Genomic DNA, 16,592 nt, shown 5'->3' with positions numbered 1-16,592 from the left:
TTACACCCAAATGAATCTGAATTCTGAAAATGCACACAGTCTTAAAACATTTATTAAAATATGAACTAAGAGGCTTCCTAGCAGCCAAACTGCAATTAATTTTTTCAGTTTTGCAGTAAGAACTGGTTAGTACACATAATGCTAAAAAAATAAATAAAGGAATGATCCTAAACTGTCTATATGAATTTGTTCTTCTACTGAATCAGTATGTATGTGTGTTTTCAGTGGGTGTCTTGTAGCTTCAAAATGTAGAACAGATCTAAAGAAGTGAGTAAGCCGGTGATTATATAATCAATCTGTCTCATCTTTCATCTTATGCAGAAAGAGTAATAAATATGTTTGACAGAAGCCAGCTGCCAAAATAATAAAGTAATAAAGTAAATAAATCATTGCTGATTTAAGCAGGACTGAAATATGATTGAACTACCTTTTCCTAAAAACCTGTAACACTAAACCATCTACAGGTCACTCTTCTGTTGCAGGGCTAATGTTGTAACATTGTAGAATGTGGCATAGTGGAATCATTATGAGGATCTTCTGCCAGCTATTGGCTTAGGACTATTCTTCTTCTTTTGCATGTTTTTATTTAATTATTTGATGTGTGGACTTTAGCCACATCCATGTGGGAGGTTCCCCTCTTGTCTAGCTGCCAGCTATTTGAAGTTGAATACTGTTAGTGTGGGTTTGGAGCGCTTTTCGATGAGGAGGACAGAAAGGGGGAAACTCTGGTGTGGAGAGGCAGGAAACAAAGGTGCTGGAGAGCACATGAGGAGCTGGTTGAATTAGTTGTACGGGGAAAAGCACACCTTTAATGCAAATTGTTTCACTCTGGACTGGCCGGTCCTTTTTTAGTGGAAGGAAGATCCATTTTTAAGGGAATATGTGGAGTTTTTAAGAAAAAACTGGCCTGGGAACTGATGCTAGCAACTTGTGTATTATGGGAGTCAAAGGAGGAAAAGCCTACTGCACAATTAGTAGGTGGCCAACCTGATGGAAGCACTAAGACCAAGAGATTGAAAGTGGCATTCCCAGGACTTGATGTAGAAACTCACTCCCACCAACACAAAGCTTTTTTAAGTGGAAGGTGGGTGGAAACTCTTTTAGGAAGCTACAAGATCAACATATGATTGACTGCTTATTTCGTCGAGTGACCATCTTTTCCTGTCTATAACCAGGCTGATAACTCAGACCATGTTCTTAGGCCATGGACTGTGGACCGGAATTGCACTCCCAGTGCAGTAGTCTGCTATGAAAAGAAAAAAAATTATTTGCACCTTATTTCCTGTGAGTGTGGTGGTTTTCTCCAGAGCACTATAAGGATTTGTTTCCTTCTTATACCGAGACAACTTTTCCCCATTTTACATAGACTAATACATAGACAACTATTCAAGCCTACAGTCTGATAAGAATCACCAATAAAACTAGCCTGATGCATGCTTTTAAGTTGTGGGAGGAAGCCAAAGTACATGGGAAGAAAAAAAAAAACCACTCAGACACACTGAAAACATAAAAGCTGCTTAGACTGGATTCAAATCCAGGACCAGAAGGTCCAAATTTTAGCTGTAATCATGCTTATAGAATTGGGTTTTGTCCACTCAGCTGATGACAGCATCAATAATTTGTATGAATAAAATCAAATATGGCATCAGAAGGAGGATGTAAGGTCAGAAAGTTTAGGGAAAGTGTCCAATGTAAGAGTGGGGTGTGAGGATTTGATGTTTAAGGGTATTTACTGAAATAAATAAAAGGGGCTAGCTGCGGGATGCTGGCAGTGAAGAGGTCCAACAAAGTAAACCAACCAAAAACTTAGATGGCATGAGGAACACCAGCAAAGAAAATGAGCAACTGGTAAAAACTGGGAAACCGATTGGGGGCACACAAAGAACTAAGAAGACGATGGCAGGGGAAACTGATGAGGATGGCAAAAGAGATCAAAAACAAAGACAGGAAGCAAATGAAGAAAAAAAAATCTCACTAGCAACTGTGATAACCAACAGAAAACAGGAAGTGGCTATAACAGAAGCACAAGAAGCACACAAATGCGCTTTAAAGGCTTTATGTTCCCCCAGAGGACACACCCATGCATACTTGATCAAGCCTCCTCTGTCCTTTCAACATGACCTTCTAGGTCAGGTCAGGTCTGAGTAGACCAGGAGGTACACATTAGAGAAATGAAAGAAGCCCATAAAGACATGCAGAAAGGGTCGGTGGGAAATAAAATGTAAAAATAAAATAAGATAAAAATAACCCATGCAAGAGGCTTTGTGTTTTCTTTCGTGTGGATATGGTCTTGAAACTACACATGTGACAAACACAAATCTATTCAGAGCTGCCAAACGTCAGTCTACATCTGCAGTGGGTGGAGTTCGCTCGGTTGTCATGGAGACGGTCCGTTGGGTTGTCGTTGTGTGCACAAAAAGTATCGGCGTGGCTTCAAAGTAATTTAATGAAATTTCCTTCATTTAGCCAGTGATGGAGTAGTATTATTATTGTTATTTTTTTTATTTCTCAAAAAAAGTCGGAATTTTAAATTCACAGCAGCAAGAGCATCGCTCCAAACGGGTCTAAATGAAGCAGTGACAGCTGCCAGTGACTGTCAACAAATCCACTAGACCCACTGCGAAGGACTGTGGAGAGGTTTCCTCATAATTTAACTTTTTTTTTTTGACGCGCACACATCTCTTACGTGAGCGTAAGTCCCATATGGTCTAGCGGTTAGGATTCCTGGTTTTCACCCAGGCGGCCCGGGTTCGACTCCCGGTATGGGAACTCCTTTTCAAACTGTTCATACTCACGTGGTTTAAAGATTTCTACCAATGAGAAAGGCGATGGAAAAAGTTTCTCCTCGTAAACACTAAGTGTGTTGTGTTTTCTGCTCCTTTCTGTTGTTATAGAATATAATGTTGAGGCATTTTCCTGCTGTTGTTGCTGGATGTTGGAGTTTTTGGAATACTGTTGTTGGACCCCACTTTACCTACACAAGTGCTTTAATTCCATACTTAATTCCAATTCCAAAGAGGTGATTCTGTTCATCTGGACGTAGCGGTATATCCTTACATGGATGACTGAGCGTGCATCAAGCCAAATGCTTTAAGTCTTCATGACATAGATTCAACAAGGTCCTGTAAACGTTCCTCAAAAGGTTTGGTCCAGATTGACATGACAGCAGAAGATCATTTCAGTATGGTTGCCAGCTGTACCGCCACGATGTGACTCTCCCATCACTTCCACCTCATCCTCCTAAAGGTGCTCTGTTGGCTCGAGGCTTGGTGACTGTTGGGGTGATTGGAGTTTGGCGAACTCATTGTCATGTTTAAGAAATCAGTAAGCAACAATATTCAGGTAGCCTTAGGTCTTTAAAGGAAGGAAGCACTGTTGTGCACACAAACAAGCATAAACACCCATACCGTCAGAATAAAAGAGCAATCACAAATGAAAATAATAAATAGATAGGTAACAGTCCTGATGGTAGCAGCAATGTGTTTTCTTCACTGATCGTTTCTGCTACGAGCTCCACAAACTAACCCGCATGTTCCCCTTTGAAAATGTGTGGAAACAGGTATTGCGCTGGTCTGGAGGAGATGGGAGACAAGGCCAGAAGGCGCGCAATAAATTTCCGGTTGTTTTCCTCACCGCTTCTTTCGATGATGAGCTCCAGAACGAGTCCGATGAGTCCGCTTTAGTGCATCGACCAATCAGAAGTCGGTGCGCGTTGAATGCGAGGTGCAGCGGCGCCCTGTGATTGGCTGAGGTGGGTTTTTTCTGAAGGGGCGTATTTTTCAAGCCATCTTGACTGAATATTTAGCCTCATCCAAGGTACATTAATTTGATATCTTCAGGATTTCGGTGTCCCTAGTTTGATGACCACTATCGTTTGAAAGGTTAAAACCACACCAATGAAACCGGGTCGAGTTTGTGTGTTTAAGCGCAGTCACGGCGGAGAACGGGAGTGCTGAAGATGACGCTGTCGCTCCTGAAATTACCGGCTAGCTAAGCTAACGGCTAGCATGTCTGCCTTGATTGTAGTCTGTCAGTAGCTGACATTTAGCTTGGTGCAGTTTTTCTGTCGGGCACTCGCACTGCAGAGGACGACTGAACAAGGTAAACAACTCTGGTGTGTTTTTTAAAGGGCACTTTCAGGACTGATAGGAAAATCAGCCTTTCTGTCACACGGCATCCGTGTGTCCTGTCCGACCGAGAAACGTTATCACATCGGCAAAGAGACGGTCTTTTTTTTTTTTTTTGCAGGGGTCTGGACTACAAAGCAATACCCGAAAACGTTGCACGTTTGCACTGTCGTGATCTAAAGCATACATGCAATGTAATATGAATTCGGACTCGGTGCATACAGTGCACCTGCTCTCTGGCTGCTGTTTGCATGTATAATTGGGCTGCTAATCAACTTGCAATACAGTCGTTGTCTCTGCTGTTGTGCGCCTAAAATGGCTGACAGATGTTAGATACTCGGGTTGGTATTTAGCGCGCTTCAACCTAACTAGGCACAGCAACAAGGGGGTAGAAAAAAAACATGGTGCTAGCGTTTTATTGGTGGGCGAGACTTGTGCTCGCGTTACGGACTCCCCTTTTGACCAATGGTGAGAGAGGCGAGATGCAAGCAGTGCAAGTTACTGTAGTTGTGTTTGTGCAACATGAGTGCTTACTGTGTTATTACAGAGCACAGCACCCGAGCTGACCCCCTTTTACCCTGTAATTATTTACACAGGAATAAAAAAGAAAACACCAATACACAGAATAAAGCAAGCTTTTAGGGCAGAATTATTAAAAAAAAAACACGTTAATGGATACATAAAACCTATATATTCTCATTACGTCTTTATAACGCTTTGTGTTTTATGGGCTTTATTTTTCTTACTCTGGAAATGTGGTGATAAAAATATATGTAATGTCTGAATGCTGGGTGTGACCCTTAATTTACATACACAAAACCACATTAAGAGCCACAGGCATACAAAAACTACTTTACCTGGCAGAGCAGATTATTGAGTGTTGCTTTATATTGGTCGGTAAATTTTCAAATTATTCCCGAATATTGGAAAAGTGCAATAATAATGAAAATAATAGAAAAATAAATGGGCCCCTGTCAAATTGGATTCATTGTTAGTGCACAATCGGTACAGTGCAACATCAAGTCAAATCACTTTACTGTCATTTGAACCATATACAGGTAATGCTGTACATAAATTGGTGCACCATAAATTACATTTCACATTACCAAAATTGCAGCCAAACATGATATGTAACGTGTTGCTTGTCTTGTAGAAATAAAATTAAACAGACAGTTTTAATGTGAAAAGCTTTCATTGTTAATCCAAACAACGTGATCCCAGTGACTAAATAAGACAGAGATAGAGCATTAAAAGAATATGTATTTTGGGTAGGGGGCTTTTTAGCCTTTATTTGGTAGGACAGTAGAAAGAAGACAACAAAAACTGAATCCAGGCCTCCACATTAGCCATATGCCAAAGGGTTCACCTGCTTAACCTAGTGAGCTTAACCAGGACCAAAGATGATTTGAAATCTGTAATGGCAGAAGTGGCAGTCAACCAGTTGTTTTATTGTCTGATGCACATGCACGACTGAGGTTCATGATAGTTTCAGCTGTATCGTGGCAGGTGTTTCTACTTGCTTTTTGTACGATCTACTGTACAATATAAAGCGCCTTGAGGCGACTGTTGTTGTGATTTGGCGCTATATAAATAAAATTGAATTGAATTGAATTTTGCAGCAAAGGTGTAGGTTTGTGTGCTTTGTCATTTTTCTTTGTGTTCGGATCGTGTTTGCACTCTGGATGAATCCTTAAGGGAAGCTGTGTTGTTTTGAATTTTTGCAAATGTGTTGTAGAAAAAATGGTCAGACTGTGAATTGTATGCATGCAGGTTTAATGCCCCTTTGAAATGATAGTTATTTTGCCTCATTAGGGTATCAAAATAGCTGCCTAAATGAGTTACCAAGGTGGCTTCTGAGTGGTGAAAGTTGCTTCTAGAAGAAATTTGGTGATATGTTTTGGGGGTTTTTTCACAAATCTTAATATAGGCACTCTGTTTTTTTTTTCCCCTAAGCTTTTATATCTTCCACGCTCTCCGATGTAAATATACAGCAGCTACAGTAAATCTTTGCATATAATTTCACAAAGTACCAAATAGTGTTGACGCTGCAATTTCAATCGTTGCATTAAACATTTTTCTTCTCTATTTCTAAGGGAGCTAGTGCAAAGTCCCATGCAGAAGACGAGGAGGTGGGAATGCGAGGCAGTTGTTAGCAGACTCAGCATGGGTAGGGGTCGAGGCAGAGGGAGAGGAAGGGGCAGGGGTACATCTGGCCAGTTGCGGCCCCCCTCCCCTTACAGACTGCAGCTCTCTCCATCGAGGGAGACTTTGACATACGCTCAGGCTCAGAAAATAGTGGAAGTGGACCTAGATGGAAGACTCCATCGGATTAACATCACAGATCCTCTGCCAGTTATCACAGAGGACGAGATGATGGCCCAGGACATTGCCGAGTGCAACAGTAACAAGGAGAACAGTGAGCAGACACAGAGTAAAACCAGGACGTGGAGGAAACCCGCAAACGGCAAAAACAGGAGGAGTGGTAAAAACACGTCAAACCAGAACCAGCGCTCCAGCTCTAATCAGCACACAGGATCGGCTTTTTCCTTCCAGCAGCCGGCCCTCCAAACACCTCTGCCTGAGCCGACCTTCCGCATGCTGAGTTCGGTTTCCCCCACAGAGGCGCCTCCTCTCCCGGCAGCCTACTATCGTTACATAGAAAAATCTGGGGAGGAGCAGGACAGCGTGGCAGAGTACGACATGGACGAGGAGGACCTCGCCTGGCTGGAGATGGTGAACCAGAAGAGGGTGTCCGATGGCCATGCATCCGTATCTCCGGACACTTTTGAGCTGCTCATCGACCGCCTGGAGAGGGAATCCATCTTGGAGTCCCGCAGCCAGGCTCTGTCCCAGAATGCTGTCGACGAGGATGCCTTCTGCTGCGTCTGCTTGGATGACGAATGTCTGAACAGTAACGTCATCCTGTTCTGTGACATCTGTAACCTGGCCGTCCACCAGGAGTGTTACGGTGTGCCCTACGTCCCCGAGGGCCAGTGGCTGTGCCGCTGCTGCCTGCAGTCCCCCTCCCGCCCTGTAGACTGTGTTCTCTGTCCCAACCGAGGAGGTGCCTTCAAACAGACAAGTGATGGGCGTTGGGCCCATGTTGTCTGTGCCATATGGATCCCAGAAGTTTGCTTTGCCAATACGGTGTTCCTTGAGCCCGTGGAGGGGGTCAGTAACATCCCTCCCGCTCGCTGGAAGCTCACCTGCTACCTGTGTAAGCAGAAAGGCAGGGGAGCCTCCATTCAGTGCCACAAAGCCAACTGTTACAGGGCTTTTCACGTCACCTGCGCCCAGAAGGCTGGCTTGTTCATGAAGATAGACCCAGTCCGGGAGACGGGTGTTAACGGCACCACCTTCTCCGTGAAGAAGACTGCTTTCTGTGAGCATCACTCTCCTGTTGGGTCTCGGCGAGACGGGTCTGGAGATGAGTCGGTGGAAGGGAGGCTCGTGGGAGGCAGGGGTAATCGGGGTCAGCGGTCTTATACTCAGAGTCCCCCCTCATCACCAAACAAGAAAGCTACCAAAGGACAGAAGAAGAAGAATTCAAAAGGGTCTGGTGGGTCACGTCGCTCCAATATTCCTGTGCTGCTGGTGCCTCAGATCCCGTCGCACAGGTGTGTCATTTGCATACTGTACAAATTTCCATACTTTACCATCTGCTGTCTGATTTTAATCTATGTCACTGAGAGATTTTTACAGATAGCCTTATCATAATGTCACTATCCAGTGGTTATAATGTTAATACTAGTATTTTAATCTATAAATTCTCATGTTGTGTCTCAACAGGCTGAACAAGATCTGCACAGGAGTTGAAGTCCAGAGAAAGAACCAGTTCATGCAGCGGCTTCATAACTACTGGTTACTGAAACGACAGTCGCGAAATGGGATGCCTTTAATACGGCGGCTTCATTCCCACCTACAGGCCCACAGGACTGCAGAGCAGGTGAGGAGAGACGTCATCAAATGCACCTATAACACAACAGTAACTGTTTAGTACTAACTGCACTGCAGTGGTGTGTAAATGACTGAGCACAGATGAAAATAAACAATCTACATTTTTAGCATTCACACATGTAACTGCAAACGAAGCACCTGTGGTTTTGCCATCGCTGACCCATGTGACTGTGGTCAGATCTCTCACTTCTGTAAAGCTGGTGTCTGTACTGATAGCAGCAGAAACAATATGAATGCAGCTGAGTGTTTAAATTATATAAATGATAAAATAAAATTAAACAAAAATAGCACATTTCTGTTCTGCTGTCAGTGGAGGATGTAACTGGTGTCTGAGGCCTTCAGAGAGCCAGTCTGTTCAGATCAGAATCAGCCAAGTCATGGGAATAAAATCACTTCACACCTTATTCTCCATCCTCACACACTGAAATCCAACATAAGCCCAGACATCACACTTTGCAGTGGCTGATTTTGAATATGGCAAGCTTCCACAAAATCCTTCATGGTTCTGCTGCTGCTGCTGGGCAATGTGTCGAGATGGCCTGTAAAATGTTGTGAAAATGTGTTGTTAGTTATTATCAGAGATGGCAAAGATGTCCTACGCAATACACAGCTGATAAAAGAGATTTGTTCACAGTTGCTAAGTTGGTAAATATACTTTATTTCAACTCACGGTCTTTCGATTTCTTTTAAACTTTTATAACAACTTTGGATGTGCAGGTTGTGTAGATCCCCAAAACTTGATGCTGTTCATCTGGACAGAGAGAACTAAAGAGAGAGACAAAAAGAATAATTATGGTGGTTTTTTTTAAAGCTTTTTCTATCATTTTCAGAGGGAGCCTGATGAAAAGCTGAGCGCTGCACGAGAGGAGCTGCGATACTGGCAAAAGTTGAGGCAAGACCTGGAAAGAGCGAGACTTTTGGTGGAGCTTATCCGCAAGAGGGAGCGGCTAAAGAGAGAACAGGTGTGTTTAAAAGGAAGTCTGAGACATGAGATGAGTTACATTATCAAATATTGTCAGTCATTATTGCAGAAGAGCTGAAACAACTGTAAATTAAAAAAAAAAATACAGTTAATCTCATAGTTTGGGATATTCTTGAGTTAATTTTTCTGGCAAAATCCAAGTAGTTGTTGATCTATGATTTGAAATCTGCATATTTCACAGTTGGAAAAAAACTTTCTGAGGATTTTGCTGTTTTTGAAAGTTTATAGACCAAACATTGAATGTTTTAATTTAAGAAATCACCAGCTGATGAGGAGAAATTAACATAACAGTTCAAGGGAGCATGAATTTCTGTTCCCCGCAGCATTTGTCATTCTTTTGCACCCCACAGAGTGACCTTGTATTCTCCCCTGTGTGATTATGTCACCGCACTCAGATGAAAATTCAGCAGGCTGCTCTTGAGCTGAAGTTGACTCCTGCGCTGATGCTTCTGAGATCCACCCTGGAGCAACTACAAGAGAAGGACACGGCCAAAATCTTCTCTCAGCCTGTCAATCTGTCAGAGGTTGGTGCAGTTAGACAGCAGCCTGTTCTGAATGCACTCTTCACTCAGCAGCATGGCTACTTTGACTGTACTGTGACTCTGCTGACATTCCTTTTTTCTGTGATTCGCTGAGGTCCCAGATTACCTGGAGTTTATTACCCAACCCATGGACTTCTCCACTATGCGCACCAAACTGGAGGGACATGCCTACTGTTCCATCACTGACCTAGAAGAGGACTTCGACCTCATGATCTCGAACTGCCTCAAGTACAACTCCAAGGACACCATGTTCCACAGAGCAGCCTTACAACTGCGGGAGGTGGGGGGTGCCGTTCTCCGCCACGCCCACAGGCAGTCTCAGAGCATCGGCCTGGACCCCAGTACAGGCATGCACCTGCCAGAGGCTCCAAACAAACATGGCTTCTACAACTGTACATGGGATGATGGTGAGTTGAGCACGGGACATAGATCACATCTTTTCTTGGATGTAACCCTCAGGCTTCATTTGTTCATCTGGCTTTTTTTTCCTTTCCTCCTTCTTGTTTCTGTGGTTGTAATCTCTGTAGTTGACTCTCTGTTGGACCCAGAGAACAGACTGCACTTAACCACAGAGGAGCAACTAAAGGCCTTACTGGATAAACTGGACGTGGTCACATCCATGCGTACCAGCGGCGGCCGCACCAAGCGCATTAGACTGCTGCGCCGAGAGATCAACACTCTGAGGCAGAAGATGAACCAGCAGCAAAGTGCTCAGTCTGTGAATGGCATTGAGAAGGAGGATGAAGGAAAGGAAGAAGGGGGAGAGGAGGAGGAGGAAGACGAGGCGGAGAAGAAGAAGGAAAAGAAAAGGGAGAAGACAAATGTGGAGAATGGACTATTGACAGCAGTGTCAAACCCTAGAGCAGGTAATTAAGCCAGTAATTGTGCAGTTTATACATAATTACTATTACTTATTATTGGGTTTTTTTAATATAATTCATAGAGTCTAATATCTAGCTTTTTTCAGTTTTAATTTAGCAAAGTTAAATTCTCACACTGGAAAATCTGCATCCAGTGAAGATTTTAGGTGATGAATTACTTGTAAGATGAAAAAAAAATTCTCTTTTATCCAGATGACTCTCCACCTGTGCTAGAGCTTACCTGCCCAGTATCATCACCACTGCCAGGCGATGCTCCCCTGGAGCCCCCTGTCCTGGGAATTGTAACGGGAGGACGAAGGTCACCCGGACGTTCCTACAAACGTCAGAGGTCCTCCCGGAGTGGAAGCAAAAGCCAAGGCGAAGATGAGGCTGAAGTCGGAGAAACGCCTTCTTCGGAACCAGACGCTGTTCACGAGGTCACGCCACTGGGCACGCCTCCAACACTGTCTCTGGTCGGAGTCGGTCGTCGCACGTCAGTTTTGTTTAAGAAAGCAAAAAATGGCGCGCGAATGGTGAAGAACAAGTCCCTTCCACAACAGAACGGTAAAACCTCTGAGGCTAAAAGCAACGAGTTGGATAGCACCGCCACCAGCCCGAATTCACCCAGTGTGAACAACATCACCACATTACCTCCTACCCCAAACGCCTCCCCAGCACCTCCTTCTCCCTCCTCACACCGCCTGAGGTCTAGAGGCCACAGCTCAGAAAGTGAGGCAGACAAACTCCCTCCTCCGCCCACAGAAGGAGGTAAGGACCGGATGGATCACTGCATTACAGATATTTGATTTTCTAAAGAAAACAGGGGGAAGAAAGTCTGTATTTGTCACCATGTGGTTTGTGGTGTTGCTAGGCCTGACAAATGGAAAGCACAGCTCTGCAGAACACGATGAAGACGACTCCAACCTAAGGTGAGTATGAGTAGGACAGGAAAAACTAGTGCTGAACTGAAGCATGCATGTTTTTTCCATAAATTTGACTTGAATTTAAAAAGGTCCTTCTTGTTTTGGTTTCCACTCCTCTCTGCAGTGTCTCCCCTCCCAAACGCAGTCGGGGTAAACCTGCTTTGGCTAAAGTTCCTAGCAGCGAGAACGGAGACATCTCCGGATCTGGTGTGTATCACGATAAGACAAAACACAGTGAAATGGCTCTGTTTTCTGTTTAGATTAGTAATTTATGAGCCTACACACATAAAAAAAATACACATTTCATTTCATTCTCAGTTTGGGCTCAGGATCTGTCATGAATACAAATTAATTGCATGTATTGGGATATCCTGTTCACAGGAAAGTCTACACTTCTGTCTTTAGATAGCGAGACCAAACTTGCACCACTGGACCTAGTCTGGGCCAAATGCAGGGGATATCCGTCGTATCCGGCAATGGTGAGGATGCATTCAATCTTACACTCCATGGTCTAAATCAGGGATGTCAAACTCATTTTACATCGCGGGCTGCATACAATGCACTTTGATATTAAATGGGCCGGACCAAAAAAACTCCCCTTTCCATCAACCTAAACAAGTTTCATTACTCATTATAAAAATGGTTGTAGATAGTGTTTATTTATTACTAAATTAAATTCTTATGTAGTGATTTTCCACTCTCCCATTTACACAAGCACTTTCTTCGATGCTGTAGTGCTTTCTGTCTAACAATCACCCACATGGCACGAAGGAGCAACCTCCTAAACTACAGCCACCCCACATTACTTGGGTGTAGTATGAATACCTGTGAGGGAAAAGTTGTAAATTAATGAAAATACAGTGAAAAGTCAAACATTTGTTCCCTGCTTCACATTTTCCAATGCCATCCAATGGACCGGATTGGAGTTTTTGTCGGGCAGTCTCTTGCCCCCTGGCCTTATGTTTGACAGCCATGGTCTAGATAAACTTTGTTCCTGTGTTGCTAAATGTGCTGTATATGACATAATCCGCTGTTACAGATTGTTGATCCTGACATGCCCCAGGAAGGACTTCTCCACAATGGCATACCCATTCCCGTGCCTCCTCTGGAGGTGCTTAAACTTGGTGAATGGAGGCAAACGGAGGAAGACCAGAAGCTCTTCTTAGTGCTCTTCTTTGACACCAAAAGAACTTGGTGAGATTCACACAGTCAGGGATAAACTCATGTTGAATTTTAGTGTTAGTCTTTGTCACCTAAATTTAAAACGTAAAATGAAAAAAAAAAATGTCCCTCTTCATTTTCAGGCAATGGCTCCCTCGTAACAAACTACTGCCGCTGGGAATGGACGACACTGTAGACAAGCTGCGGTTAATGGAAGGCAAAAAACCCAGCGTTCGCAAGTCTGTGCACACTGCTTATGACCGAGCTATGGTACATTTAAACCACGTGAGAGGAAATCTTAACTTCACACCCTCCAATTTTATATAAAATTTAAAAAAAATACAATTTATATAAAATTTAATTTTAAAGATTTTATCATCTTAAATAAGCTGCCTGGTCGTGTGTACAAAGCTTCTTCAATGCTCTTAAAAAATTTGGGAAAGTAAAACAAACGCTTCCCAATAGGTGTAGTATTTGAAGGTTATCTGCATAAAAGGTTTTTTTAAACTGATTTTTGAAATGAGGAGGGGAAAAAGTGCTTTTTTGTAGATTTACTTGTTCATTTATTTGTGTACATTTTTTTTAAATTGTTTTCCACAACCACTGTTGCTACGTGTTCATATAAAGATTTTATTTTAGGCCAAAGTGAGTCGAGACTTTCGTGAGAAAAGTGTAATTATTTAATCGTGAATGGGATTTTCCTGATTGAAAATATATTTAGATTGTATTTGCCATTGAAACGTCACTGTGTATACTGAAGTGTGAAAGTCCCACTCAGCATTCACGTCATATCTGGACTTGGACAGCTATGGACACGGGTTTGTCTTCAAGAGTTCTCTATAATAACAATAATAATATCATTTGCATGTTGTTGTTTGCATGTTGCAGATGATGTATAAGCTGCTCCTTCAGATCCTCTGTTTGTTCAGTTACTATGAGTTTTGTTCCATTAATATTCAGAGAGATAGACTGGTGCAGTGTTGCTGAAGCTGTCGATTTATCAGTGGACCTTCTTTTCCCGCCCTCTTCTACAGCCACAAGCTGCAGGTGGTGAGATCAAGATTGTGGATACAACTGGTGGTAAAGAGCTTCCTCCGAGGGGTTTTTGGATCTCTCTTAGCAACAGGGAGAGAAGCTCCTTTATTCCAGAGGAGGTCGGAGTAGCTTCTTCATATTGAAAGGAGCCAGTTGAGGTGGTTCAGGCATCTGTCATGACGCCTCCTGGATGCCTCTTTTGTGAAATGTTTAGGCCACTTCCAACTGGAAGGAGGACCTGGACACACGAGAGAGATTAAGAATGCCTCAGGGTCTCCTTCAGAACAGCTGGGGAGTGGGAGGTTGGGGGGATCTCTGCTTAGACTCTTGTTTCTCTGACCAAGATAAGCAGCAATGCATGGGAGGATAATATTCATGGTATTACATCAAAGCTGTTACTGCAGGCATTCACATTGAAACTATACCAGAAGGGGTGCAAATAACTTTTCTTTTTTTTTGGTAACATTTGACTCCAGGACTCTGTTTTTCATGTGCTCATGTTTATTCAGCAGTTCTGGGAATTTCCTGGTGTATGCACGATAACCATGCATCATTTGTTCTCTGACTGATATTGCTGAGCATCTGGCTACACCTAAATGCTGCAGGTAGTTGGAAGTCTCAGTGAGCTCTCTCACTGTATCCTGTAATCTTCCAGTCATTCTTGGATATATATTTATATTTTTTCCTCCTCCTTCCAGCAAAGGGTCACTTCAGAGTCACGTCACCTGAGTTGAATTTATCTGTTATAACAGCGTTTTATATTTGAGCACAAAATTAAAAGTTTTTTAAATAGATTTTTTTTTTTTTTAATTTTTCAGGGATGAGGCTTTGGAAACGAGTACTAAAAATATTTTTTTATTTTACTATATTTTGAAAAACAAATTGAATTGAGCATTAAAGGAACAAGTGATTCCATTTGTTCCGAGGTCCCAAACTCTCAGTCCAGCTATGACGTGTCGTTGGTGAGACTTTAGAGTGTTTACTTAATTTTTCCATATTGTGAAACTGTACGGTGATATGAGAATGTCGGCGTACCCGGTGCAGCTACCTGGTTAGTTAGATGTGAAGTCACTACAGAGGTGAAATGGTTTGTGGGGGAGGGAGGGGCAAAAAAAAAAAAAAAGTCTACTGCGATCCTCACTCAAGAATTTGCACTTGAATGCAAATCTGGCTGAGGAAACTTGAAAAGCACAAATGGTTACTTTTAAGGATTGGATTGGTGACTCCTGGAGCCATATGTGTGGCAAAACCTTGTGTGTGTGTGCGTGCGTGAGAGTGTGTGTGTGTGTACAGCTTATACATACATGTATACAACCTCAGTGTAGTAAAAGTGCATGTGTATAGTTTTGTAAATATGTAAATGTATGTTTATATCGGCTTACATGAAGTAATTTAAGGAATGCAAAAATCGAGTTTAGATTTTAATTTATAATTTGTGGCAGTTGAGAGTGTTATTTAAAAAGTTAAATATTGAAAAGATTTATGTATGATGCTACGTAGCTCTTTGTAACAGTGATGGTATTCACCAACATGTGGAACATGGAACATATTCTCTAAAAGCGAGGAGGCACAAGACCTTAACTCTGTGGGCAGAAGCTGCCGCGCCTGCCTGCAAGTTTTGTTTGTTTTTTCCCTTGGTGGCACAGGAGATTTTTGATCTTGTCATTTAAATTGTATTGCAAGATCTATAATCTGCCCGAGACGATATTTTCTCACACAACAATAAATGCTGTTTGAAACAGTTTAATGTGCGTAGAGTGTTTTATTTTTATCCGTTTTAGTAAATTAAATGTATTGTTTGAAGATAAATCTAAATGGAAGTAAATCATCTACTAAGACGTCCTTCCACACTGCTAATAAATATATGTGTGTGTGTGTGTGTGTATGTATGTATGTATGTATGTATATATATATATATATACATATACATTTCTACATTGTAGGTACGTACTGAAGACATCAAATATATGAAGCAAGATTTATGATAATGTAGCAGAGAAAAAATTGAAATCAAGTTAAAAGCACCTCAGATTAGAGCCCAGATAAATGCCACACAGAGTTCCAGTAGCAGACACATCTCTACATCAACTGTTCAGAGGAGACAGTGAATCAGGCCTTTATGATCAAATAGCTGCTAAGAAACCACAACTAAGGAAAAGCAACAAGCAGAAGAGATTTGTTTGTGGCCCAGAAACACAAGAAATGGACATTAGACCAGTGGAAATCTTGGTCTAATGAGTCCAAATCGGAGATGTTTGGTTTCGCCTGCCGTGTCTTTGTGTTACGCAGAAAAAGTGAACGGATGGTCTCTACATGCATGATTCCCACTGTGAAGCATGGAGGAGGAGGTGTGATGGATGCTGCTTTGCTGGTGACACTGTTGGGGATTTACTCCACATTGAAGGCACACTGAACCAGCATGGCTACCACAGCATCCTGCAGCGACATGCCATCCCATCCGGTTTGCGTTTAGTTGGACCATCATTTATTTTTTAACAGGACAATGACCCCAAACACACCTCTAGGCTGTTTAAGGGCTATTTGCCCAAGAAGAGTGCTGCCGAATGGCCTGGCCTCCAGAGTCACCAGACCTAAAACCAATCGAGATGGTTTGGGATGAGATGGATCGCAGAGTGAAGGCAAAGGGACCAACAAGTGCTCATCATCTCTGGGAACTCCATCAAGACTGTTGGAAAACCACTTCAGGTGACAAACCTCATGAAGCTCATCGAGGGAATGCCGAGAGTGTGCACAGCAGTAGTCAAAGGGTGGATAGTTTGAAGAATCTAAACTATAAAACGTGTTTTGAGTTATTTCACACTTTTTTGTTTACTACATAATTCCATATGTGTTCATTCATAGTTTTGATGCCTCAGTGACAATTTACAATGTAAATAGTCATGAAAATAAAGAAAAAACATTGAATGACAAGGCATGTCCAAATTTTTTATTTTAATAAAAAAATATATATATATTTTAATAGAACTTGAAAATCTGTTCTGAAG

The 16,592-nt window shown here is 42.4% G+C and overlaps 1 protein-coding gene and 1 non-coding gene across 4 annotated transcripts; both read left to right on the top strand.

Annotated features, from left to right (window-relative positions):
* The first annotated feature begins 2,697 nt into the window (after nucleotides 1-2,697).
* On the top strand, nucleotides 2,698-2,769 carry trnae-uuc (transfer RNA glutamic acid (anticodon UUC)). Its single transcript has one exon. It is a non-coding gene; the product is annotated as a tRNA-Glu (tRNA).
* A 1,005-nt stretch (nucleotides 2,770-3,774) lies between these two features.
* brpf3a (bromodomain and PHD finger containing, 3a) lies at nucleotides 3,775-15,311 on the top strand. 3 transcript variants are annotated; one of them, XM_063473917.1, is made up of 13 exons: nucleotides 3,775-3,816; nucleotides 6,221-7,744; nucleotides 7,917-8,073; nucleotides 8,915-9,046; nucleotides 9,462-9,590; nucleotides 9,703-10,015; nucleotides 10,136-10,474; nucleotides 10,682-11,236; nucleotides 11,340-11,397; nucleotides 11,516-11,598; nucleotides 11,773-11,870; nucleotides 12,431-12,585; nucleotides 12,696-15,311. In XM_063473917.1, the coding sequence occupies exons 2-13, from the start codon at nucleotides 6,240-6,242 to the stop codon at nucleotides 12,877-12,879; spliced, it is 3,708 nt and encodes a 1,235-aa protein (XP_063329987.1). In that variant the 5' UTR covers nucleotides 3,775-3,816; nucleotides 6,221-6,239; the 3' UTR covers nucleotides 12,880-15,311. The 3 variants fall into 3 exon arrangements, with proteins under 3 accessions (XP_063329987.1, XP_063329988.1, XP_063329986.1); XM_063473918.1 differs by having other exon boundaries at nucleotides 3,781-4,101; nucleotides 11,797-11,870; XM_063473916.1 differs by having other exon boundaries at nucleotides 3,781-4,101.
* Nucleotides 15,312-16,592: the final 1,281 nt, after the last annotated feature.

Source organism: Pelmatolapia mariae, linkage group LG5, assembly GCF_036321145.2.
Source record: "Pelmatolapia mariae isolate MD_Pm_ZW linkage group LG5, Pm_UMD_F_2, whole genome shotgun sequence".
Classification (NCBI taxonomy): domain Eukaryota; kingdom Metazoa; phylum Chordata; class Actinopteri; order Cichliformes; family Cichlidae; genus Pelmatolapia; species Pelmatolapia mariae.
This window is presented reverse-complemented; position numbering and strand designations above follow the sequence as displayed.

Bases quoted from the DNA above. Each gene is read 5' to 3' on its own strand.
- brpf3a (XM_063473917.1), top strand. From the start codon at position 6,240: ATGCAGAAGACGAGGAGGTGGGAATGCGAGGCAGTTGTTAGCAGACTC. The intron at 9,047-9,461 runs GTGTGTTTAAAA...CACCGCACTCAG, and splicing joins AGCGGCTAAAGAGAGAACAG to ATGAAAATTCAGCAGGCTGC. The intron at 10,475-10,681 runs GTAATTAAGCCA...TCTTTTATCCAG, and splicing joins AGTGTCAAACCCTAGAGCAG to ATGACTCTCCACCTGTGCTA.